Source organism: Nothobranchius furzeri, chromosome 16 (genome assembly GCF_043380555.1).
Source record: "Nothobranchius furzeri strain GRZ-AD chromosome 16, NfurGRZ-RIMD1, whole genome shotgun sequence".
In the NCBI taxonomy this organism is placed as follows: Eukaryota; Metazoa; Chordata; class Actinopteri; order Cyprinodontiformes; family Nothobranchiidae; genus Nothobranchius; species Nothobranchius furzeri.
The window spans coordinates 45,188,725-45,210,389 of NC_091756.1; the positions used below are offsets into that span (position 1 = coordinate 45,188,725).

The 21,665-nt window shown below is 40.8% G+C and overlaps 1 protein-coding gene across 3 annotated transcripts in view; it reads left to right on the forward strand.

The window, feature by feature from the left end:
* The first annotated feature begins 184 nt into the window (after positions 1-184).
* The window catches only part of rgs9b (regulator of G protein signaling 9b), a 37,447-nt gene continuing 15,966 nt past the window's right edge, over positions 185-21,665 (forward strand). For 2 of the 3 annotated variants that reach the window (XM_015962817.3, XM_054749323.2), the window contains exons 1-16: positions 185-700; positions 4,259-4,355; positions 4,920-4,970; positions 5,081-5,187; positions 6,432-6,483; positions 6,561-6,619; positions 6,698-6,774; positions 6,851-6,932; positions 9,995-10,057; positions 10,535-10,564; positions 10,666-10,727; positions 19,877-19,990; positions 20,075-20,190; positions 20,289-20,376; positions 20,920-21,058; positions 21,140-21,222. In XM_015962817.3, the coding sequence (XP_015818303.3) occupies positions 632-700; positions 4,259-4,355; positions 4,920-4,970; positions 5,081-5,187; positions 6,432-6,483; positions 6,561-6,619; positions 6,698-6,774; positions 6,851-6,932; positions 9,995-10,057; positions 10,535-10,564; positions 10,666-10,727; positions 19,877-19,990; positions 20,075-20,190; positions 20,289-20,376; positions 20,920-21,058; positions 21,140-21,222 (1,289 nt within the window). In that variant the 5' untranslated portion in view covers positions 185-631. Of the gene's footprint in view, positions 701-4,258; positions 4,356-4,919; positions 4,971-5,080; positions 5,188-6,431; positions 6,484-6,560; positions 6,620-6,697; positions 6,775-6,850; positions 6,933-6,963; positions 8,031-9,994; positions 10,058-10,534; positions 10,565-10,665; positions 10,728-19,876; positions 19,991-20,074; positions 20,191-20,288; positions 20,377-20,919; positions 21,059-21,139; positions 21,223-21,665 lie in introns of those variants that run through there. The other variant, XM_070545715.1, reaches the window with a different exon arrangement.

Below are 21,665 nucleotides of genomic sequence, written 5' to 3' on the forward strand. Positions count from 1 at the left end.
GTCTCAAAACACGAGTTAAGTTTGAATAAATCCGAATCTACACACGACACAACAGCACCCCCTGCTGGTTGAAAATAAGACTGCTCAACACGCTTTCCCTCTTAGAGGAAAGCAACTCTCTGATTGGTTGTTTTATTTGTCCCTTGTAGATGTGATGCCTTCAAAAGTATAGGACATGGGAAAACTTCCAATTTTTACTTCGACGCTCCACAAAATAACAACAGGTGAAAACGAAAACAATAAATCCACTCATCGCATATATATGGTTCAAAATGTTTTCATATTTCTTGGTATTTTAAATGTTTAATCACTGAACGGATGTTTAAACAGAATAACAACAATCTTTTAGCATAGAACATAATTCCTACTGATTTGCTGTTGTTTTGTTTAACTAATCCAAATAAAAAGTTCTAACTTGAAGTTCAATATAACGTGAACTTGAAATCGAAAATATGTATGAATACATGTTTCTAAAAAATCCAATCTCCCGAACAAATGATGTGTTGAGACATTTGAACGCATCATCAGCATTGATCATATCGATTCCCCTCAAGCATCCTCACACGACACAGAGCTCACAGGCAACAGCAGCGTTATATTTAAATCTGTGAGTGTATAAAAAACAAACAGTATGACCATTAGAAACGCTCTCCGGGATCATGGACAGAGGTACCGACCTCGGATGGCTTGTCTCAAAAAGGTAGGCTCTCTGTTTTCATATAAACAAGACATAAATCCCAGCTCTGCCCAGGCTGGTAGAGTGTACTTGCAGACACCTAAACAGAAATCATGTGAATTCTCAATCTTGATGGTCTCAGGTGACCTCATAAATAGTTGTTTACAATATAAAACGTTCAGATTCTTCAGGTCCTGTAAGAATTCAGATTGTTATGCTTTTATTTCTTTTAATAAGACGCCAAATTCTGCAGGTGATAAATGAGTAACTGAATGCTTAAAACCATCATGAAATAAAAATGTAGTGCATTTGTTTGGATTACCTGTAAAATAATGTATACATGTAATAAAATGTCAAGATTAAATGTTAAATATCGTGGTAATTTAACTGTACCCTTTATTAAACTGGCCCACCTTAAACAAATTATTTTAACCTTTTCACAGTGCTAAGGTCATTCTGTTTAATAAGCATTAAGTATGGATCAGTATAAGAGCTCCTATATTGAGCAACAGCTTCTTGAAAGAAGTTAATCCAGATGAGGTGGTGAATACAACAGTCTGGTCTTGTAGTTTGGATGTAGACCCATTCATCATCTCACGTTTAAAAACATTCAAGAGCTGACACAGTCAGAAAGAATAAATGCTGAAAAACGTGATTAGCATTAAATCTGATTTATTTAGTGAATGGAAGGTGCAGACTAGAGCACAGAGTGAACACACTCTCCAGGGGAATGTGTCGAGATATGAGGAGAACTTTGAGTTCTGGTTCATGGAAGCTCACTTTGGACCTGCTCCGCAGAGGGCTTAGCCTCTCCAGGATCGACTTCAAAGCACAAAGCCACTTCAAACAGACCTGAGAGTCAGACGAACACTCACTTTCTCTTTTTCCTCTCTCACTTGCACACACGCTCACACACACTTTTACTCCAACTGCATCAAGTCTCTACATGATTTATTTTTTTCTGAGTTATTTGAGTTATATGGGAGCTGTGGGATCCAATATAACGGAAACAGTGTTTAGAAAGAAGGTGAGTCACTGCAAAACACCCACGCAATCCAAAGAAACGCAGAAGAGATCAGGGCATGTTTTCTCAACTCTTCAACAATGTTTTTGGGTTTAACATTGAATGGTCATGTTAGGAGAGTTCTTTAATCTCAATAACTGAATCATCTCACACTTTCTAATCTAATATCACGACAGTGCTCTATAAAATTACACTTTTAAAATCAGTAGCAATTTTATGTAGCTCTTGAGGTGTTTTATCAAGTTAACGATGCTGTGGATGCTTGACAATGTTAATAACTATCAATATATTGTTATTAAAATCTTCACATGTGAAAGAGTTTGGCAAAACATATCTAGTGTACATCTCAGTTAAAATTCCCAAAATTCACAAACACAATGTAATAATAAAAAGAACTGTTATTGAAATTATTTAGTCGTATTCGTTGCAAGCATTCTGTTCTGATGTTATGCTTTCAAAATGATGGAACCCTCCACCTCTTCTGAAGGACAGGCTATTGCTTTAAAAAGTCAGCTCAAGCAATGAGGGCAGAATGAAGGCAAAACAAACCGGTGGTGTATGTAAAGCAAAAACAGACCTCTGTTCAGTTTATTTTTTAAGTATGGCGCTCACACATGTTTTGGTGCAATGTGCAGGGATATTCACGGATATTCATTTTCTGAGCACTGACACTCCTAAGACACATCTGTACTTAAGCCTGATTTATGCTTCTCCGTCTCCGTCAGTGCGGAGACACGCAACGCCATTATCCGTCCTTGCGTAGGGCTCCGGCAGGCCCGCAAGTACGTACGGAGTCAAGCCCACTTTTTTAAACATCCGTCGAACGAGACGGATTACGCAAGCTTGTCATTGGTCAGGACACCGCTGTTGTTTACAGCGCCGCCATTGCAAAGAGAGCCGAGGATAACTAGCAGCAGACACGGAGAAGCTTGAAGAATACCTCGCGAAAAAACTCTAAAAATATGAACTTTTAATTCTCCCGTGACTGGAGGAGTGAAAAGATGCGCAGCAAGCGTTTTATTTGTGGACGGAAATGACAGGAAACGTGGGTTTAGAGGTGGGGAGCGCATGAAGCGGTGGGAGAACGAGAGACAAATATGTCCGTGTTAAAAGTCTCTTATATACACAAAAACACAATATAAACACACGATCTTGGACCGATACATGACAGGATACCACAGAACAGCGCTACGCCCTCTGTTGTCCTGCCGGACAATTGCTTTGCAACACTCTCCAGGAGACGGAGAAGTAAAAGAGCAAAACACTTCCATCAATCCGTGCATGTCTGTCCCTTGTGGAGCTGACGGAGAAGCATAAACCAGGCTTTACTTCCTTCTTTGACTCCCACAGCAGCTCTTCTCTGCTTCTATAACAGGGATGTCTGTTCATGTTTTGTTTATGTGGCTGACAAATCCTCAAGTTAAATAATGTGCATTTACATGTGACTCAAACTACAATATGTAGAATGAAAGAAATGTATTTGATTTATTTCTTGTCTTACAGGTCTAGACATTCCTATGTTGCTCAGAATTGTGTCTGATTTGATAAAAGTTGTTTCTGACATAATATTTGGTGTCTCAAGTTTTAATAGCTAAATTTCACATTTCTGGTGACATAAATCGATACCTGCAAACCCCTTAAAGCAGATATCTGGAGGCTGAAAAATGTAACACGTAAAGCTGATTGCCAGATGAATACTAGGTTTCGTATAGGTTTAGCTATGGAGTTTTAGGATCTTGATAATAAAGGATATGTCTTGTATGCTTCTGATCTGAGTTTTCCAATTAAATTAATTCTTAATATATTGCAAATATCCTTTTAAAATTGCAATATATCATATTTTCTCTTTTGTATTGTGATATACAGTAGGGCTGTAGCCTGGCAAGCCAGACTAAGTAAATGTATTATTTAGTCTGGCAACGCTCCATTGACGGCTCTCGGTTGTGGGGCGGGTTCTACCGTTGTCTTTCAAATGATCTCCGTATGCTACTCGACAATGAATGTGACATACTCACCGCAACCGCTATCGGTAATTGAGGCGGTCCGCAGTTGAAGAAGGAGAAAACACATAATTTTTTCTCGTATGTAGGCGGATGTCTAATGCTATTGGCTAATGCTGAGTGATGCTAAATATATTTTGCATGGCGCTCTACAGAATGGGGGTCGGCCTTAGTAAAAAGAAAATATATTACCTACATTATATCACAGTACAGGGTCAGACTATCTCATATATTAAACTTTTACAGATTTCTAAAGAACTCATACATAATTCCTGAAAGGGAGGAAACTTTGGATTGTAGCTTTAAAGTGTGAATTTGGGATAGTTCCTCCCAGCTCAGTGAGTAATCTTGTTAAATAATCTTGATTAAGCTTCATTCCAACAATGTCTATCTCCAATCTATGCTAATCTTGAGAAAATCACTGGAATTCTTATCAAAGATAGATTTCCCTCCATGCAGGCTGCTTCCTTAAACCTGTTATCAAAGCATCTAGTTGGCATGGTGACCCCTACCTCTCGCCCACTTCTCCTTTTGCACATTTTTATTTTTCCTTTTCAGGCAGAAATGATACTGCTGGAGATGCAGGACCCCAACACAGGCGTCAGGTCACAGCCTCAGAGACTTGTTATCACAACTATACCACATGCCATCACTGGTAATGATAAACACACCCACACACACACACACACACACGCACGCACGCACGCACACACACACACACACACGCACGCACACAGACACACACACAAATGTATTCATGCATATGTCCTGCACTTGTAGCCATTCAGCAGCTGGTTTTGTGATTGTGGCTGCATGTTCTGACTGAAAAATACCAGAGCTATATGGGCTCAGAACTCGAAAGCTACAGATTTCATCTCCATGACAACCCCCATGGTCTCAGAAACAGGCGGAGGGAAAAAGTAGGAGGCAAAGGAGGAGGAGGTGGTGGAAGATGATTGAACAGGCAAGAGGGAACGAGAGGAGGGAGACAATAAACAAGATGGATTAAAAAAAAAGCAGGAGGAGGACAAGAAGAGAGGGAACCTTCACTCCTACGTCATTTGCAAGCTTTGATTTCCAGAGAGAGAAAACTGGCTTCTTTGTGCCTTTTTGTTATCTATAGTTCACCTTTCCTTCTTGCATTTACTGCCACACATACAAACTATTACATTAGATTTTTTTAATCTGATTTCTTATTAGTGTTTGTCTTTCTTCTCAGGTGAAGATATAGTTACATGGCTTGCAGACAGATTACAAATAGATGTACAAGGTAAGAGATGAATCTCCTGATGCTGATAATGTTATGCACTAAAGTGAAAGTTTCACGTTTACTAGAGCAGCTGCTAACATTTTGTTAATGTCTCTGTCCGCTGCCTTCAGAAGCCAGAAGTTTTGGCTCCATGCTGGTGGCGTTAGGATACATCTACCCTTTACAAGACCACAAACGACTAGTGATCAAACCTGACACATCCCTATATCGCTTTCAGGTAAATGCACCACATTGTAAACCAAACTCCCCTTGGGATAAAATGGGGGTAAATTCAATAGAAGACAGAAAATATGGAAATTTGTCAACTTTTGTGTTGGATGTACGGGTCCCTTGTAGAAGCAGTGTTGCTGTTATGCAGCACACTGAGTGGATAACTGGGTCACCAATGTAGTTTGTATTGATGCAGCACATACTGATGAAACATCTCATTACAGAATTCATTTGTTCCATCCACAATGCACTACTAGAGTCCTGTTTACAAAAATACCAGGACAAATAGTATCAGAAGTTCTTCAAGTTCATGATAGATGAATGTCAAAATATAGACAGATTGTTTTCTGTTTACTTTCTCCATCCATCCATCCATCCATCCATCCATCCATCCATCCATCCATCCATCCATCCATCCATCCATCCACCCATCCATCCATCCATCCATCCATCCATCCATCCATCCATCCATCATTTTTTCCAGATTTCTGAGGTCAGGTCATGGAGGTAAGGGTCAAGGATGAAAGCCTGTACTTCCTTCTTTCCAGTGACTTTCCCTAGATCCCTCTGAGGGATCCCAAGGCCAGGCCAGGGTGTTCTGGGCTTTCCCTGGGGTTTCCTCTTTGTTGGAAATTGATGGAGACCTCCAGAGGGAAGCGACTGGTGGGAAATCCTAACTGTAGGTGCTTGAGCCACCTTCGCTGACTCCTTCTGATGCAGAGGAAGCAACGCCTCCAAAACTTACAGATGAAACTCAAAATTTTTTAATATGGTGCAAAAACCCCTTATTCAAAATCTCAGATAATGGGAATATCATGAAAAGGTTCAATATTCTAGAGTCAAATTGTCACACTCTAATCAGCTAATGAATCCTAAACACCTGCTACAGGTACCTGAACCTTTAGATGGTCTCTCAGTCTAAGTTGAATTTCTGACATAAATGGACCTTTGCACCATATTCTAATTGTTCAGGTGTACCTGTGTCTCAAAGGCTGAGCTCGGCCACCCTAAAAAGAAAGCTAATGTTGGATTTCACAAATTCAACTATCTTAGGGACCTCCATCGGCATCTCCGACTCAACTCCCTCAATTTATGTTGAGACAGGAAAATAAGTGTTACTGTATATAAAAACTACTAGAGTATGCTGGATCACTATTTTGCCCATACTCTGTTTTTCCAACAGGTTACCTGAAATCAAACAGGTATTTGTTTTGCACATTCTTCTCAAACCTTTGTTCCTTGTTGTTTCAGACACCATATTTTTGGCCCACACAGCAGTGGCCTGTTGAGGATACAGATTATGGTGAGTATGACAAGCTGCTTACTACTTCGAATTTTACCCACAATCCAATAATGCTCCCATCTGTTTAATCACTGAAGCAATCTACCTAGCAAAACGAAACATCCGTAAGAAGGGACTCCTGGAGTTGTATGAGCAGGTAAAATGCACCAGAATGACACAAGATTAACTCGTCCTGCTTTCTGGCTTTTGTTGATGTGTTGTTTTGTGTCCACAGGAGCAGTACAACCGTCTTCACAAGTGGATGAATCACAAGTGGGATTTTATTGTGATGCAAGCTAAAGAGCAGTACAGGTGGGTGGTGAAAAACACAGCAAAGTCTTCCTGATTTTAGGTAAAGATGGTGTTACAAATCTGTCTGTTTGTGTAGAGCTGCAAAAGAGAGGAAGAAACCAGACCGTGTGGTGTTTGACTGTCAAGAGAGAGCCTACTGGGTGGTTCACAGACCTCCGGTCAGAAACACACACACACACACACACACACACACACACACACACACACACACACACACACACACACACACACACACACACACACACACACACACACACACACACACACACACACACACACACACACACAGTTATCAGACTTGTGTTGTGGACACAGAGACCATCTTCGTGTAACTTTGCCGTGCTATACCAGCAGACACTGAAACCTGAACAAAAATTACATTCCACCTCTTCGCTTCCCAGGGTATCTCATTACCTCAACCCATGATGCCTCATTATCATTACGTGTCCATGTGGCAGAAAAGGGCACAGCTGATTAATATTTCACACTGCATGAGAGATTGAGGTGCAGTGGTTTGCGCCTTGTGCACAGGGTGCTCTTGTGTCGTGACGTTAGATTACAGTTGAAGAGGAGAAAACAGTCATTTGATAAGATAGGAAATCATTTCCACCCTATAAAGTATTGATGAAAACTGTGAAGACTTGTTTGTTATATCAACCCATTCCAAGTTAACTGACACTAAGAAGACCTGACTTTACACTTTTTATTGCGTGTTGCTTTCTGTAGCTGCAGGCGATTCCAAGCCACCATGTTTCAGTTTGTCTTAATGGGAACCTGCAGAGTACTCAACAAGCACTGTCAAAAATTCAACCCTGTGAGCAACAATAACAATTCACTGAACCAAGTGTGCTGTAATGGTTGCATGGAAGCTACAACAGCTGACGAGGACTTGCTATTGTAGATGTAATGGCATAAACATGAACTAAAGCCATAAGACAAACAGGGATGAGTGTATTTTATTAAACAGCAAAACATCAAGATGCAACATGTTAGTCATGCTATAGAACATCGCCACTACTGGATATGAGTCACCGCTCTCCGTAGGAGTCAAGGTTAAACAGGTTAGGACACAAGATCTCTGCTGTAGAGATAAACATGTTATTTATTTTGTTTCCTTGAGGAATTTCCCAAGAAAACATTGTCCAAGGGGACAGTAAAGTGTACTGCATTCTGCAGCGCACCAGGCTAAAGACCAAAGGTGACAGATCATTTGCTGCTGTGGCCCCCAGACTCTACTCTCTCCCCCTGAGCCTGAGGTCAGTGGACTCAGTGGTCTCCTTTAAAAAGCAGCTGAAAACTCACCTGTTCAGGCTGGTTTATGCGTGACCTTCATCACCACCCTCTCCTTATTTTGCTCTTATTCTGCCTTTCCCAGTATCCACTGATTTCCCTCTTTGCTATTCATTTTCTCTTTTCCTTTCCTTACATTTTTTTAATCACAGTATTTATTTTTCTCATTTTTTTAAATCATTTTCATACTTTAATTGTTTTTGTTTTTGTGGAGCACCTTGTGATTTTTATCTTGAGGGTGCTATACAAAAGATAATTTTCTTTCTTTCTTTCTTTCTTTCTTTCTTTCTTTCTTTCTTTCTTTCTTTCTTTCTTTCTTTCTTTCTTTCTTTCTTTCTAAAAGTGACAGACACCTATAGAAATCTGGGTCTGTATTTGGCACCTTCTGGAGTTCTGGAACCCCCAAGGCGCTTTACCACACAGTCAGTCGTTCACCCATTCACACAAACATTCACACCCTGGTGGTGATAGCTACATTGTAGCCACAGCTGCCCTGGGGCACACTGGCAGAGGTGAGGCTGCCGTACACAGGTGCCACTGGTCACTCGGACCACCACCAGCAGGCCAGTTGGGTTAAGTGTCTTCCCCAAGGACACAACAACAGCGACTGACTGAGCGGGGCTCAAACCTGCAACCTTCCGATTACAGGGCAAGCACTTAACTCCTGTGCCACCATCGCACATGTTTACATTATAAAATCATAATATGAAGTCTATGTAGTCTACCACATTGTGTTATCGTACAGCACTGGATGGTGCTACTGTGCATCATGTCATATGATTTATTGAACTGTATTGTATCATTGCACGGTATTGTATGTATTTAGTTGAATGACATTTGTCTTTCTCTTTTTTTGTATCTCATCACTGTGCTCCATTGTGTCGTATTGTGTTGTATTACATCATTATTGTATCATGGACACATTCTGACTTTGGATCTGACCAAGAAGGAGGTAGAATGAATCAAATATATTGTATTAGTTCCCAATCATCACAACAAAAGTCAGCTAATCAGCACTGTAAAATTAGATTTCATAAATTTATCCTACAGTGTTGTTTGCTATTTTCACAGTTTCTGTGTTGCAGCCCTCTGAAAGCCTCTGTGCTATTTTTTAAATTTTATTGGAGTATGAACACACACAAATCCATCAGCTAGCGTTTCTCCTACTTTTAGACACATTTGCTCCTGTATGTTAGGATGGATGTGTCCCTCTTGGACCATCATTATGAAACCTTGAGTTCAGCAGTTTGGTCATAAACATTTGGTCTTTTAAAGCTGGTTAAACATGAGCAGAGAATCAGATTAGCTATTTAGAATTAGGATTCAGCTGCAGCTCAGAGGACTTCATGCTCCAGTGTAAGTTTGGTCATCAACAATTTCTGGCATTGAAGACTTAAAAAATGAATGAAGTCATGTCAGGAGGCAGTCCCTGATCCAGACAGACAGATGAAAATAGTAAACTTCTAGCAAAAGGTAAAGGCGTTGCTCCGGAAAACCTCCAAATATCAAATGAAACGGGAAGTAGGTGGAGGCGATAAGGAGAAATCGAGTTTTAGAAGTCATTAATGATAACACCCTGCCTCTGGAAATGAAGCATGGACACAAAAATCAAAACAAACTTAACCCGACAGGGAAACCTTAACCTGAGGCAAGAAAGATTAGTTTGCAGTTTCATAATTAAATAAATACTTATCACATTTTCAATATGACATTGAGTCAATACATCTTTAAATTATTTGTGCAAATAGGAGGTTTGAGTCCACAAAGTCCTATTATCCACTCCCAGCTTACCTCTTGGAGTCTCAAATGGTCATGGAAAGCATTACACATAATCAGCTGATGATTTGCATCAGAAAACAGCCATCTGCTGAGAGTCATTAGGGCTTTAGTAACTCACGTTGGCTAATTGGTTTTTTAAATGTGTTTGTAGCCAGGGACAGTAAGTGCCATGGACTACGGTCTGGATCGAAGAACAGATCCTAACGCAGATGAGGTAACAGGTGAGTCTCTGCATGGAAATAATTTTTCTCAGTCAGCTTATATTTGTTAAGAGCTTTAATGCATGAATGTAGCTGCTGTAAATGATATTTGCTTTCTATTTCAGGCTAACTCTGGCTCTCATTTGTACTGATCTATTTGCTTTGCTTCTTTCTTCTCTTCTGCAGGAACTTACTGTGACTCATATCTTCTATTCGTTCATTTCAACTGATCACATATGTTAGCACGCACCACCAGCAACCCAAGTTTGTGCCATAAAATCAGTTATTAATTCTGAAACAGAAATTCCCATCAAAAATATCTGCCTTTTCCAGCAACTTTAACTCTAAAGGTCTGAAACTCGCGAGTCTCCTTAAAAACAATCTCTGCAAACAAAGAACAGAATATGTTACAATTTCACATCAGATTTACATATTTCATTGCATAATGACTTGAGATCTGTAATTTAATACATGCATTTTTTTATCTCCAGACGCAAACGTCTGACTACTATGAGAGAATTGTAAGTGAGGCTTTTTTACTTCTGCTTTTATTCCTGCCTCTTTCTGCTTTGTTTAGCCAAGTTGCCTGTTCTGCTACCGTGTCTCCTCTCATTTTCTGTAGATGATCTTCACCCAGCAGGCCATCATGAGGCCCAGAGTCAAGTCTTCTGTGTCCATTGGCGCGTAAGGCAGTCGTACACTCATATCACCTTCTCTTCAGTATCTGTGACAAAACAGTTGCATTTCCTCTTTTTATGAAGTACATGCATCTGCTGTCTTCCAAAATACAATTTGCTTTACTCTGTTTTCCCCCAAGCAACCCTGTACTGTTTTAAAACTAAACTGTCGTGTTCTGTGTCCTTGTAGCCCCCAGCCCTTTTTGTCCCCAGCTCCCTCCAGGTTTTCCTCATGTTTTCTGTCTCCCCACTGTAGTTTCTATAGGTTTATTATTTCAGTTCCTTAGTCTCCTTTAGTGTTTGTGTGTGTGTGTTCCCTTCCCCAGTATGGTCTGGTTTCCTCCCCTGCTCCGTTCTGCTCCTCCTCTCTGTTATTTGTTTCACCTGTGCCCAGTTCCCCACGCACCTGTTCCTCGTCTCCTGTCTCCTATCACCCCAGCCCTCTGTATATAACCCTGTCTGTGTCTCCAGTGTTTGTCGGTTCATTGTCTTATGTCAGTGTTGCTTTGTCCTCTACAGATTTATAGTTCCTGGCTCATGAGTGAGGTTTTGGTTTTTCGTCTATAGAACTTTAGATATTCTTTTGCTTAGAGACCTACAGTCTTGGTTTTCCTAATAAAAGGATTTTTTTTTTATTTTAAATGACCTCTCCAGCCTTCAGTACTGTGGTATTCTGCGTTTTGGGTCCAACCCCCCTGTGCTCGCAGTGACACAAACGTATTCAAGTCAAAAATACAATCTGAGTGGCAAAAATGGCCAAAGAAAGAGGACAGTCATGCTGTATTCCTTGGCAGAGTTTAATAGTTTTGGGCTAAAGAGATTGTTTTTTTTTCTCTTTAATTATTCTCCCAGGTTGGCATTAACAACGTCTTAGCTGTCAGAGAAATTAAGCTTTGCATCCATCACTTAGCCTAAAATTTGTTCTTGTCTATTTTCAGTTTGTGCAAAAAAGCCTGGTTGTGGCTTTGTGCACTGGTCGATTTACAGCTTCCACTTCTGCTTGTGCTCAAGGCCTGTGTGATGTAAACATGTTCGTCTCCCAACCATCTGCAGTCCAGAATTTCTTAGCAAAATGAGCGCTCTAACAAAGCATGTACTTCAGTTAGCCTCCTGGTTGAATAATGTGCAGGAGAAAATCCTAGTTCCCCTGTGCTTTATTTAAAGAGGAAAACGACCTCAGGCCAATTGCTTTCCCTTACAAGAGACATTTCCCCACAGCTGAGATCCTATTAGTTTGCCTGCACAGATGCAGCTTTCACAAATGGGTTCCCAGAATAACCACTGCGTCTCTGATCAGTGGGACTCTGACCCATCCTATACAGCTTAATTCAACTGTAACTATGTTTTTTACCCATTATCAACAAAAAATGATGTTTTTGGCTCTCTGTATGTGTTTTCTTCACCTTTAGTGTTAGTATAATGTCTTGTGAAACACTGGATGAATTTTATAGAAGCTCTAAGAAAGTTATCAATGATTGTAATTAGGGCTGCACCATATTAGGAAAACCTGCGATATTCGATAACAGAGCTTAATATTGCGATATCGATATTACTCACGATAAATGAACAAATACTAAAGTATGTAGTGTTGATGTCATCTGGCGTGTGACGTCTGCTCTGGGTTCAAAGCAAACAAAAACTAATGCATGAATTCCATTAAAACATAACATTTTTATTGCAAAAATATGCAGCTGCACCTGCTACTGTATTAGCAGCAAAACAACAAACTACATGCATGCAGTTTCTCAGTGACTTTAAAACATCACCTCCACCATAAAACTTTTTCTGATGCTCCAAATACAGAAAAAAACATCACTTACCAAGGTTTTTTTAATAAATAAAATCAGAAAATAAGTTTAAATGTTAAATAATAGTTAAATCACTTAAATGCAACAGCAAATTCTCTCATTGCTACTGAACATTTTCTCCACTTATGTGGTTATGATACAAGGCTGTTGCTGCTATTGGGAAGTGAACTGTGCTGGGCCAAACTAGGAGAAAGTTAAGATTTTCTGAGGGAAAGAGAAAAACAATTGTCTACCTTTCAGAAGAGGAACTGGCAAAAAATCTCCATGGAAAATATGTGAAAACGTTTGGTTTTAACCCCAAATTGAACAAGTTTACCTAGAGCTTAAAAAGCAGCTCAGATGGTGAAACTGCAACTATGATTCTGATAACAAGCTAACAAATTGAACTAGCTCCTCTAAGACAACCGGGTAGCAGAGCTTCTGACTGACAGTTTATGTGCAGCAGCAAATTAACTATCCTGATTAACAAGGTTAAAAAGCTTATAAATGAAAAATCACTTTGATGTGTGGGGGAACTTTTCCAAGCCCTCTTTAGCAGGGTGGGACTGGGAGGAGAGTACTGTAGCCTTTTAACTGGAAGCTAACCGGAGCCACCACCTGGTGGAACACTAGCGACATGGAGGGAGGTGGGTTGGTTCACCGGCATGTGTCGGAGTCAGCCCGGTTATTATCAACTGCTTAACGACACCAAGCGGACTCGCGTTCACGTTTGAAAGCAGCGCTGAATCCAGAAACATCAGCACAAAGTGCGTTCGTTGCTCTGAGCCAGCATGACGAACAAGGGAACGGCACCGCTAACTCAGTTTGGTTGTTGCTTTCCATCCTAAGGGTCTACGTAGGGGGCGGGCGTATTACGTGAACAGACCCATCTGATTGGCCGCATATCAGAAGGGCTACATTTGATTGGTCAAATAATACTTCCGTGTAAAAAACAGAGCTGGTTTACAAAAAGGTGATGTATGACACGGATGGAAATGTTTGAACCAAACATTTATCGACGTTTTTGACGTGCTTTACGATGGGCCTATCGCACGTCCTGTTATCGCGATGACGATAATTTTTCGATATATTGTGCAGCCCTAATTGTATTCATGCTTTTATCACCTCCCGACTGGATTACGCAAATTCCATGTTTATTTGGTGTACCAGCCTCCTTTCTTAACAGGCTTCAGGTGGTACAGAATGCGGCAGTCAGGTTTCTGACGAACACTTCTAGATGTGACCCTATCACACCTGTACTGACGCGCTCCATTGGCTACCCCTAAACTTCGGAGTGAAGTTTAAAATGCTGATCTTTGTTTTTAAGGCCCCGAATGGTCTGGCACCGGATTACCTATTTGACCTTGTGACTCGCTATGTGCCAAACCGGGCATTGAGATCTGCCGATTGCTTGCTGCTTCATGTTCCCACAATGAAATACAAAACACAGGGGCAGCGTTCTTTTGTCTATGCTGCTCCATCTTGGAATGCTCTTCCTCTCTCAGTGAGGCAGGCACCATCCCTCCCCCGTTTCAAGTCACTGCTTGAGGCCCACTTTTACAATCAGGCATTTTAAAACCCTTGGCTTTTATTAATTATTTTTATTATGTATTCTTTTATTGACTGTGATTTTACTACTTTCTTGTTTACTTTTATTATTGATTGTGTTTTTGTTTTTATGTTGTGTTTTACTTTTTATCTGTACAGCACTTTGGTCAGCTGCCATGCTGTTTTTAAAGATTGTTACAGCTGTTGCTGATGTCCCAGAAAACTGACTCTGCAGAGGACAATCATCGCTTTGCCTCCTCCTCCTACCTGCACAGCTGCACTCACTTGGGATGATCACCTCCTGAGCAGCATAAAAGGGAGAGCTGCCAGGAGGAAGAGAGAGAGAGAGAGTATGGAAAACCGGAGCGGAAACAAAACAACTAATCACTTTTGGGTTGACTGTCATTTTTTTGGGAAAGCTGGTTTTGAACGGATAACGTTATCTTTTCATTTGCTGTATGAGAGCTTGGCTTGAGTGTGGCAGGTTACGAAGTGGTGGTAGTATTGTTTTTTTTTTTTTTTTTTTGGTTGGGAGGGGGACGTTGTGGGAGCACCGGCCGACGGCCTGTATAGGCCCGGTAATACGGTGTGTCCTTGCATCGGTCCTCTTTTCTTCCTGGTGTTCTAGCCTGTGTTCTGGTTATGCCTTCTGTGTCAGGGGGTAGCGAGAGGGACAAGTTGGGGAAACGGGATAGATCGGACTCTCCTCTTGAGAAAGAAGGAGGGAGAGGGAATAAAATGGTGAAATCAATCACGGAATTTAAAGTGGTTTTCAAACTTAAAGAGCAATCTGGAGAAGGATTCAGGGCTTTGAATCCGTTAAAAATTGTGGAATCTTTGAGGTGTATTGAGCCTGAAAGCTCAAACTCTTCTGAATGGGGCACTTTTGGTGTTTTGTGCAACTGCAGATCAGTTGGTTAAGGCTCAGAAAGTGGGGAAATTATGTGGGGGAAAAAAGTGGAAGTTTCTGTTCCATAGCAAAGGGAGGTGGTTCGAGATGTAATTTACGGTGTGTGTGTGCTGAGATGATGGAAAAAGAACTCAGGGAAAATATTAATGGTGGAGTGGTAGTGGAAGTAAGATGCTTTAAAGCTCGTGATGGTGGTAATCCCAGTTCTCCAGTTTTGATTTCATTTAAAGGGACTGTTTTACCGACGAGAGTGTTCATTGGTTTTTTGTCATACCAGGTAAGGGCCTTTATAAGACCTCCGATGAGGTGCTTTAAATGCCAACGCTTCGGTCATATGGCAGCTGCCTGTAAAGGTGTCAGAAAATGTGCGAAATGTGGAGGTGGTCATGATATATCTACTTGTGCAGATTCTGTTCCGAAATGCTGCAACTGTGGGGGAAGTCACACGGTGTCATCTAAAGATTGCACACATTTTATGAAAGCTAAACAGGTCCAAACGGTTAAGGAACGGAACAACATCTCATATGCTGATGCTTTGAAAAGGGTGGAAGGTGGGGTTCATCCTGTCAATGTTGGTGTTGCTATGGATGTGCCTTTGTTGTCACAGCAGACATTGAATGTTCCTAGAGGTCATGACTGTTTTGTGGTCCACAAGGAGGCTTTTCTGGCCTTTATGGTTGATGTGATGTATGGGATTAGGGAGAAAAGGTCTAGGTCTGATATCATTAAGTTTGTTACTGAGGCTCCCCAGACACTACATGAGTTCATGAGGATGAGTCGGGTGGCTGAAGTTGAGAGGGAAATAGGGGTCGCAGAAGGGATTGTTCTAGATGATGGTGACTTCATTGATGATGATGATGGTGCCTAGACTTTGAGATATGGTTTGTATTTGGCAGTGGAATGCAAGAAGTCTTACTGCAAATGGACAAGAGTTTAAAAAGTTTGTTTGGGACTTTCAGCCGAAACCAGATTTTATTTGTGTCCAAGAAACTTGGTTTAAGCCGAATCTTGATTTTGTCATTCCAGGTTATGTGCGTCTCCGTAAGGATAGACTGAGTAGGTCAGGTGGTGGGTGTGCAACATTTATAAAATTAGGTATCCAATATAAATGCTGTGAGTGGGAGGGGTCATTCGAATGTATAATTACTGAAGTGTGGTCTAATGAAGGTAGGATATTTTTAGTCAATTGTTATAATCCCTGTAAACCTTTAGTTTTGGCCAAGTTTGAGGATATTTTTAGTAAGATAGGATCATCTGCAATTTGGGTGAGAGATTTTAATGCTCATAATCCGTTGTGGGGGAGCCAGGGCAAAGATTCTAATGGGGCTGTGATCGAAGAATTTTTGGATATTGCAAATTTCATAGTTATGAATGTCTGTGTACCAACTTGTTTTGACCTCAGTTCCAGTAAAGGATCTTATTTGGATATTGCTTTCGCCTCTCCTGGATTGGCGCGGGTCAGGGACTGGAAAGTATTGAGGGAGGACTCACTGGGCAGTGATCTCTTTCCTGTACTCAGCCACTTTGGTAGATCAGTTTTTGTAGATAGTGGGGAGAAAATTGCCAGGTTTAATTTCTCTCTGGCGGATTGGCCTTGGTTTAGTGAGGGCACGGCAGTTGGTGCAGATGAGGTTGTTGATAATTCAGTGGATGAAATGTGTGAGTCTTTGACAGCAATGAAAATGAAAGTTGCTTCTGAGACAATTCCCTATAGGAGAAATCCTGGGAGTAGAGCTATTGTTCCCTGGTGGAATAAAGAGTGTGAGAATGTTGTAAAAAAAACGAAAGCTGGCTTTTGCTAAGCTGCGTAAATATCCCACTCTGGAAAATGTTATTGATTTTAAGAGATGCAGGGCAATGGCAAGAAGAACTATAAAGGCAGAAAAGAAAAAGTGCTGGAGAAAGTTTTGTAGTACTCTGGATCCAGAGACTCCTGTTCAACAGTTGTGGAGGAGCATTGTATGTCTGGTAAATCTGTGAGTTCAGCAATGCCAGTTCTTGGTGATGGGCAGCGGATAGCTGTTAATAGCAAAGAGAAAGCAGACATGTGTGTTGAGGTTTTTCAGGATGTTCATATCTCAGAGTTCTTGGGTGAAGAAGTGCTAAAGTTACGAGAGGTTACGTTGTCAGAAAATGTCTAAATTGGCAGGAGCAGCAGGAACGGAAAATGAGTATAACTTGTTTTTTTCCTGCAAGGAGTTCAAAGTCAAAGTTGTTTTTATTGTCATTTCTACCACATGTGCAGGACATACAGAGAAACGAAATTGAGTTTCAGTGCACACGATTCAGAGATCAGACATACATGGGCAAGACACATGACAAGAATTGGTGACTGCGGTCATTCGCAACATGAGTCGCGCTACCTTAAGGAAGGATGCTATTAAGGCAGGTGCTAATACTACGCCAGGGCAGGATGGGATTTGTTACAAGTTGCTTCAACATCTTGATGATGAAACGATATGTGAAATGTTGTTATTGCTGTGTTTTTAGATATTGAAAAGGCTTATGATAGTTTGTGGAAAGAAGGTTTACTTCTTAAGTTGTATGATGCTGGATTTCATGGTAGGATGTTTCATTGGATTAAAAGTTTTCTTAATGATAGATCAATTCAGGTGAGTGTAGGAAATGTTTTGTCAGAATCTGCAGTGGTGGAAAACGGTACTCCGCAAGGGGCAGTTTTAAGTCCAGTTGTGTTCAATGTAATGATTAATAACATTTTTGAAAAAGCTGATGATAGGTTTGGTAAATCTCTATTTGCTGATGATGGTGCCATCTGGAGATGTGGGAGGAATTTTGAGCATTTGTTTTCTCAGCCTCAGAAGGCTTTAGATCAAATTGTGCAGTGGGCAAATAACTGGGGATTCAAGTTATCTATAGTAAAGAGTAAATTTATGATCTTTGGCTTTAAAAGGAAAATCCCGTCTATAAATATTCCTATATATGGCTCTGTGATTGAAAAGGTTAAAGTTTTAAAATTTTTGGGTTTGTGGTTTGACGAGAAATTGCTCTGGAAAACACATGTAGAATGGTTAGTTAGCAAATGTGAAAAGGTAATGTCATGAGGAGTTTGTCGGGTGGTAGCTGGGGAGCGGAGAGGAGTACTTTACAGTTGATCTATAAGGCTATGATTAGGCCTGTTTTGGATTATGGATGTGTGGTTTTTGGGAAAGCTTCTAAATCTGTGTAGTGTAAATTGGATTATGTGCAGTCTTAAGGCCCTTAGAATCTGTAGCGGAGCATTTAGATCTACATCAATTCCAGCATTGCTGGATGAAATGGGGGAGTACCCTTTGAAAATGAGGAGGGAAAAACTAGGGGTTCATCATTGGACTAGACTGGCCGGGCTTGGTGGCAGCTTGGCGTCTAATTGTCTCAGAGATGATTGTTGGGGATCCAGTGGGGTTCAGGATGAGGATACTTTCCTAAATCATGTTGTAAAACTAGTACATCTCCTATGTCTACAAAAGGATATGGTGGTGGGGTTAGTGTGGTTTCCAATACCGTTTTGGCAATACCTGAGCCGGACGTTGTTTTGGACTTACTAGGATTGGAAAAAGCAGTTGCCATTAGACTGTTAGAAATGTATTTAAGTGAGCAAAAGGATGCTGTCCAGATTTATACTGATGGATATAAAGAAATTACATTTCATAGAGCTGGTTTTGGGGTTTATATTGTCGAGCCGCATGCTAGATAATGTGTTCATGTGACAGATAATTTGTCTGTTTATTCTGTTGAGCATTTGGCTATTTTTTGGGCGATAAGGTGGGTAGTGGAGCATAGAAGAAGAAGAAGAAAATATCATTTCTATAGCGCCTCTCAAGATAAAAATCACGAGGCGCTTCACAAAAACAAAAAATGTAAAAATATAAAAAAAAAACATTTAGAAAATGTTTAAAAATATATTTAAAATGAGCAAAAATAGACAATTGTGATTAAAAGATGTTAAGAAAGAGAGAGAGTGAATAGGAAAGAGGGAAATCAGTGGATCCTGAGGAAGTTGGAATGGGTGGGGAGAGCAGAATAAAGAGAGAGTGGTGAAGAAGGTCATACAAAAGCCAGCTTGAACAAGTGAGTCTTCAGCTGCTTTTTAAAGGAGTTCACTGAGTCCACTGATCTCAGGCTCAGGGGGAGAGAGTTCCAGAGTCTGGGGGCCACAGCAGCAAATGATCTGTCACCTTTGGTCTTTAGCCTGGTGCTGCACAACCAGTAGGCTTTGATCACTGGACCTCAGGGACCTGCTGGGGGTGTAGGGACTAAGAAGATCACCAATGTAAGATGGTGCTTGTCCATGTAAGGCCCTATAGACCAGAACCAGGATCTTGAAATGAACCCTGAAGTTGACTGGCAGCCAGTGAAGCTGGAGGAGAAGCGGGGTGATGTGGGTGTGTTTGGAGGACTTGGTCAGAAGCCGAGTACAGGCATTCTGGACCACCTGTAGACGGTTCAGAGAGGTTCTGCTCAGACACGTGAAAAGAGAGTTACAGTAGTCTAAGCATGAGGAGATGAAGGTGTGGATAACTGTCTCAAGTTAAGAGCGGGACAGAATGGGACTCAGCTTAGCAATGTTCCTGAGATGGAAGAAGGAAGAGCGAACAAGAGAACTGACATGAGAATTCAGGGTGAGAGCTGGGTCAAAGGTCACGCCAAGATTCCTGACAGAAGGTTTGGTGTGAGAAGCAAGCTGACCACGAGAGTCTCTGACTTTGGGAACCAGCTTGTCTTTGGGTAATTTGCGACTGTGTTCTTGCAGTTACTCAAAAAGGAAGTGGAAGATCCTTTAGGTTTTTCCATTTTCTGCAACTGTAATTGTTGATCATGTTGCTTCAGTTGCAATGAGTTCTATGTATTTTATTTGGCTTGTGATGAAAGCATACATATGTTAACAATAAATAATATGTTTCTGTCTCGCAGACTGGTGAAACACTGTGCCACGTATATTGGTCATGACCCTTTCCTCTCAGCGTGTCTTCCCAGCAACCCCTGGCTAACGGATGATACCACGTACTGGAATCTGAACATGTCCAAGTGAGGCTTTTACTAACTGAAGAGTGACAAATATTAAGCGTTATCAATTATTTGGCTGACTTTCTTCCTTTGTTTCTGTCTCAGTGTGGAAACACCTACTAAGATGCGGGTGGAGAGGTGGACGTTCAGCTTTAAAGAGCTGCTCTCAGACCCTCGAGGACGAGATGACTTCAGACTCTTCCTGAAGAAAGAGTTCAGCGGTATAGCGGCACACATTTGAATGAAATCTATTCATTTGGGATTGACATTTTGTAAACCTTTGATTAAATGTTCAGTTTGTCTGTTCTGATTTTTCTAGGCGAGAACTTGGCTTTCTGGGAAGGTTGTGAGGATTTGAAGTGGGGAACCGCTGCTACAATGAAGGAGAAAGCAGAGCAGATCTACAAGTAGTGCTTTTATAGCTTATTTTTAAAGAATGTAGTTGTCTTTCATCATGAATATAGTTTGTGGTAGAAAGTATCAATGTTAATCAGCTTAAGTAAATTTATTTCTCTTCTTAACATTTTTCCAACTCTTTATCAGTCTTAACTGTGATTTTAAAAATAAGTTATTTGGGGATTAGCAAATAGTTTTAATTCATATTTGGCTTTTAGGTAAACTATAGGAAAGAGGAAAGCAAAAAACAACTGTGTTTTTGTCTATTGGGAATTATTTTTGATCAAATGAAGAAAGTCGATCAGATTTGTCATTTGGAATTTCTGTGATGAAGATTTAATGCTCAGTTTTTAAGCATAAAATAACACGGGATTCCTTTCATGTCGTATTTATTAAACTTAAATTCAGTATCTAGCAAAACATTTAAATCTAAAAAAAGCACAGAAATCCTAAAAAAAATCACAGAAAATATGTAAATGAATGGAATACTAAACATATGGAAACACGGTGTGCACATTTTAAAGGCCCTTCTTCATTTCTTTCACCGTTTCCAGGACTTTTCTGGCCCGTGGTGCTCCACGATGGATCAACATAGATGGGAAAACGATGGAAGTCACCATGAAGGGCCTAAAACACCCACATAGATATGTTCTGGATGCGGCACAAACTCACATCTACATGCTAATGAAGAAGGTTAGTAAACACATCAGTAGTTTTCCCAGAAACTCATTAAAAATATGTTTATTTCATAATGTGGTTGTGTTTATTTTGCAGGACTCATATGGTCGGTACCTGAAGTCTCCAGTCTTTAAGGACACCGTGAAGAAGGCCATCAGACCTGAAGAGCACAAATTCAAGTAAACTAATAACACTTAAATAGGTCATGCTTAGGGGTGTCGACCTACCATTGTTATCAGCCAATACTGGCATTAAAGGTATAGCAATAGATGTTTCTGAATTTCAGGAAACAACCTCCCTCTCCATGTTGGGCAACACTCTCCCAGCGCCTGTTTACAAGTAGCTGCCGGCCGTGATGTGTAATAAGAGGCTCTAAAAATAGCATGCAGAACGTTAGCTTAACTCTCGAGCAGAAAACCGGCAACAGCGGCGTCTGTGGGGAGCGGACTGGACCGCGTTAGCCTCTTCCTGATTTCCATGAGAGTGCGGGGGTGCACAGAGTACGCATGCGCAGGAAGTGAAAACTAACCCAGGATTGGCTTCACCAGAAATTGACATTTTTGCGGACCAATGTTTGACGTTATCCACCCGGAAGAAAAACATCTATTGCTATACCTTTACA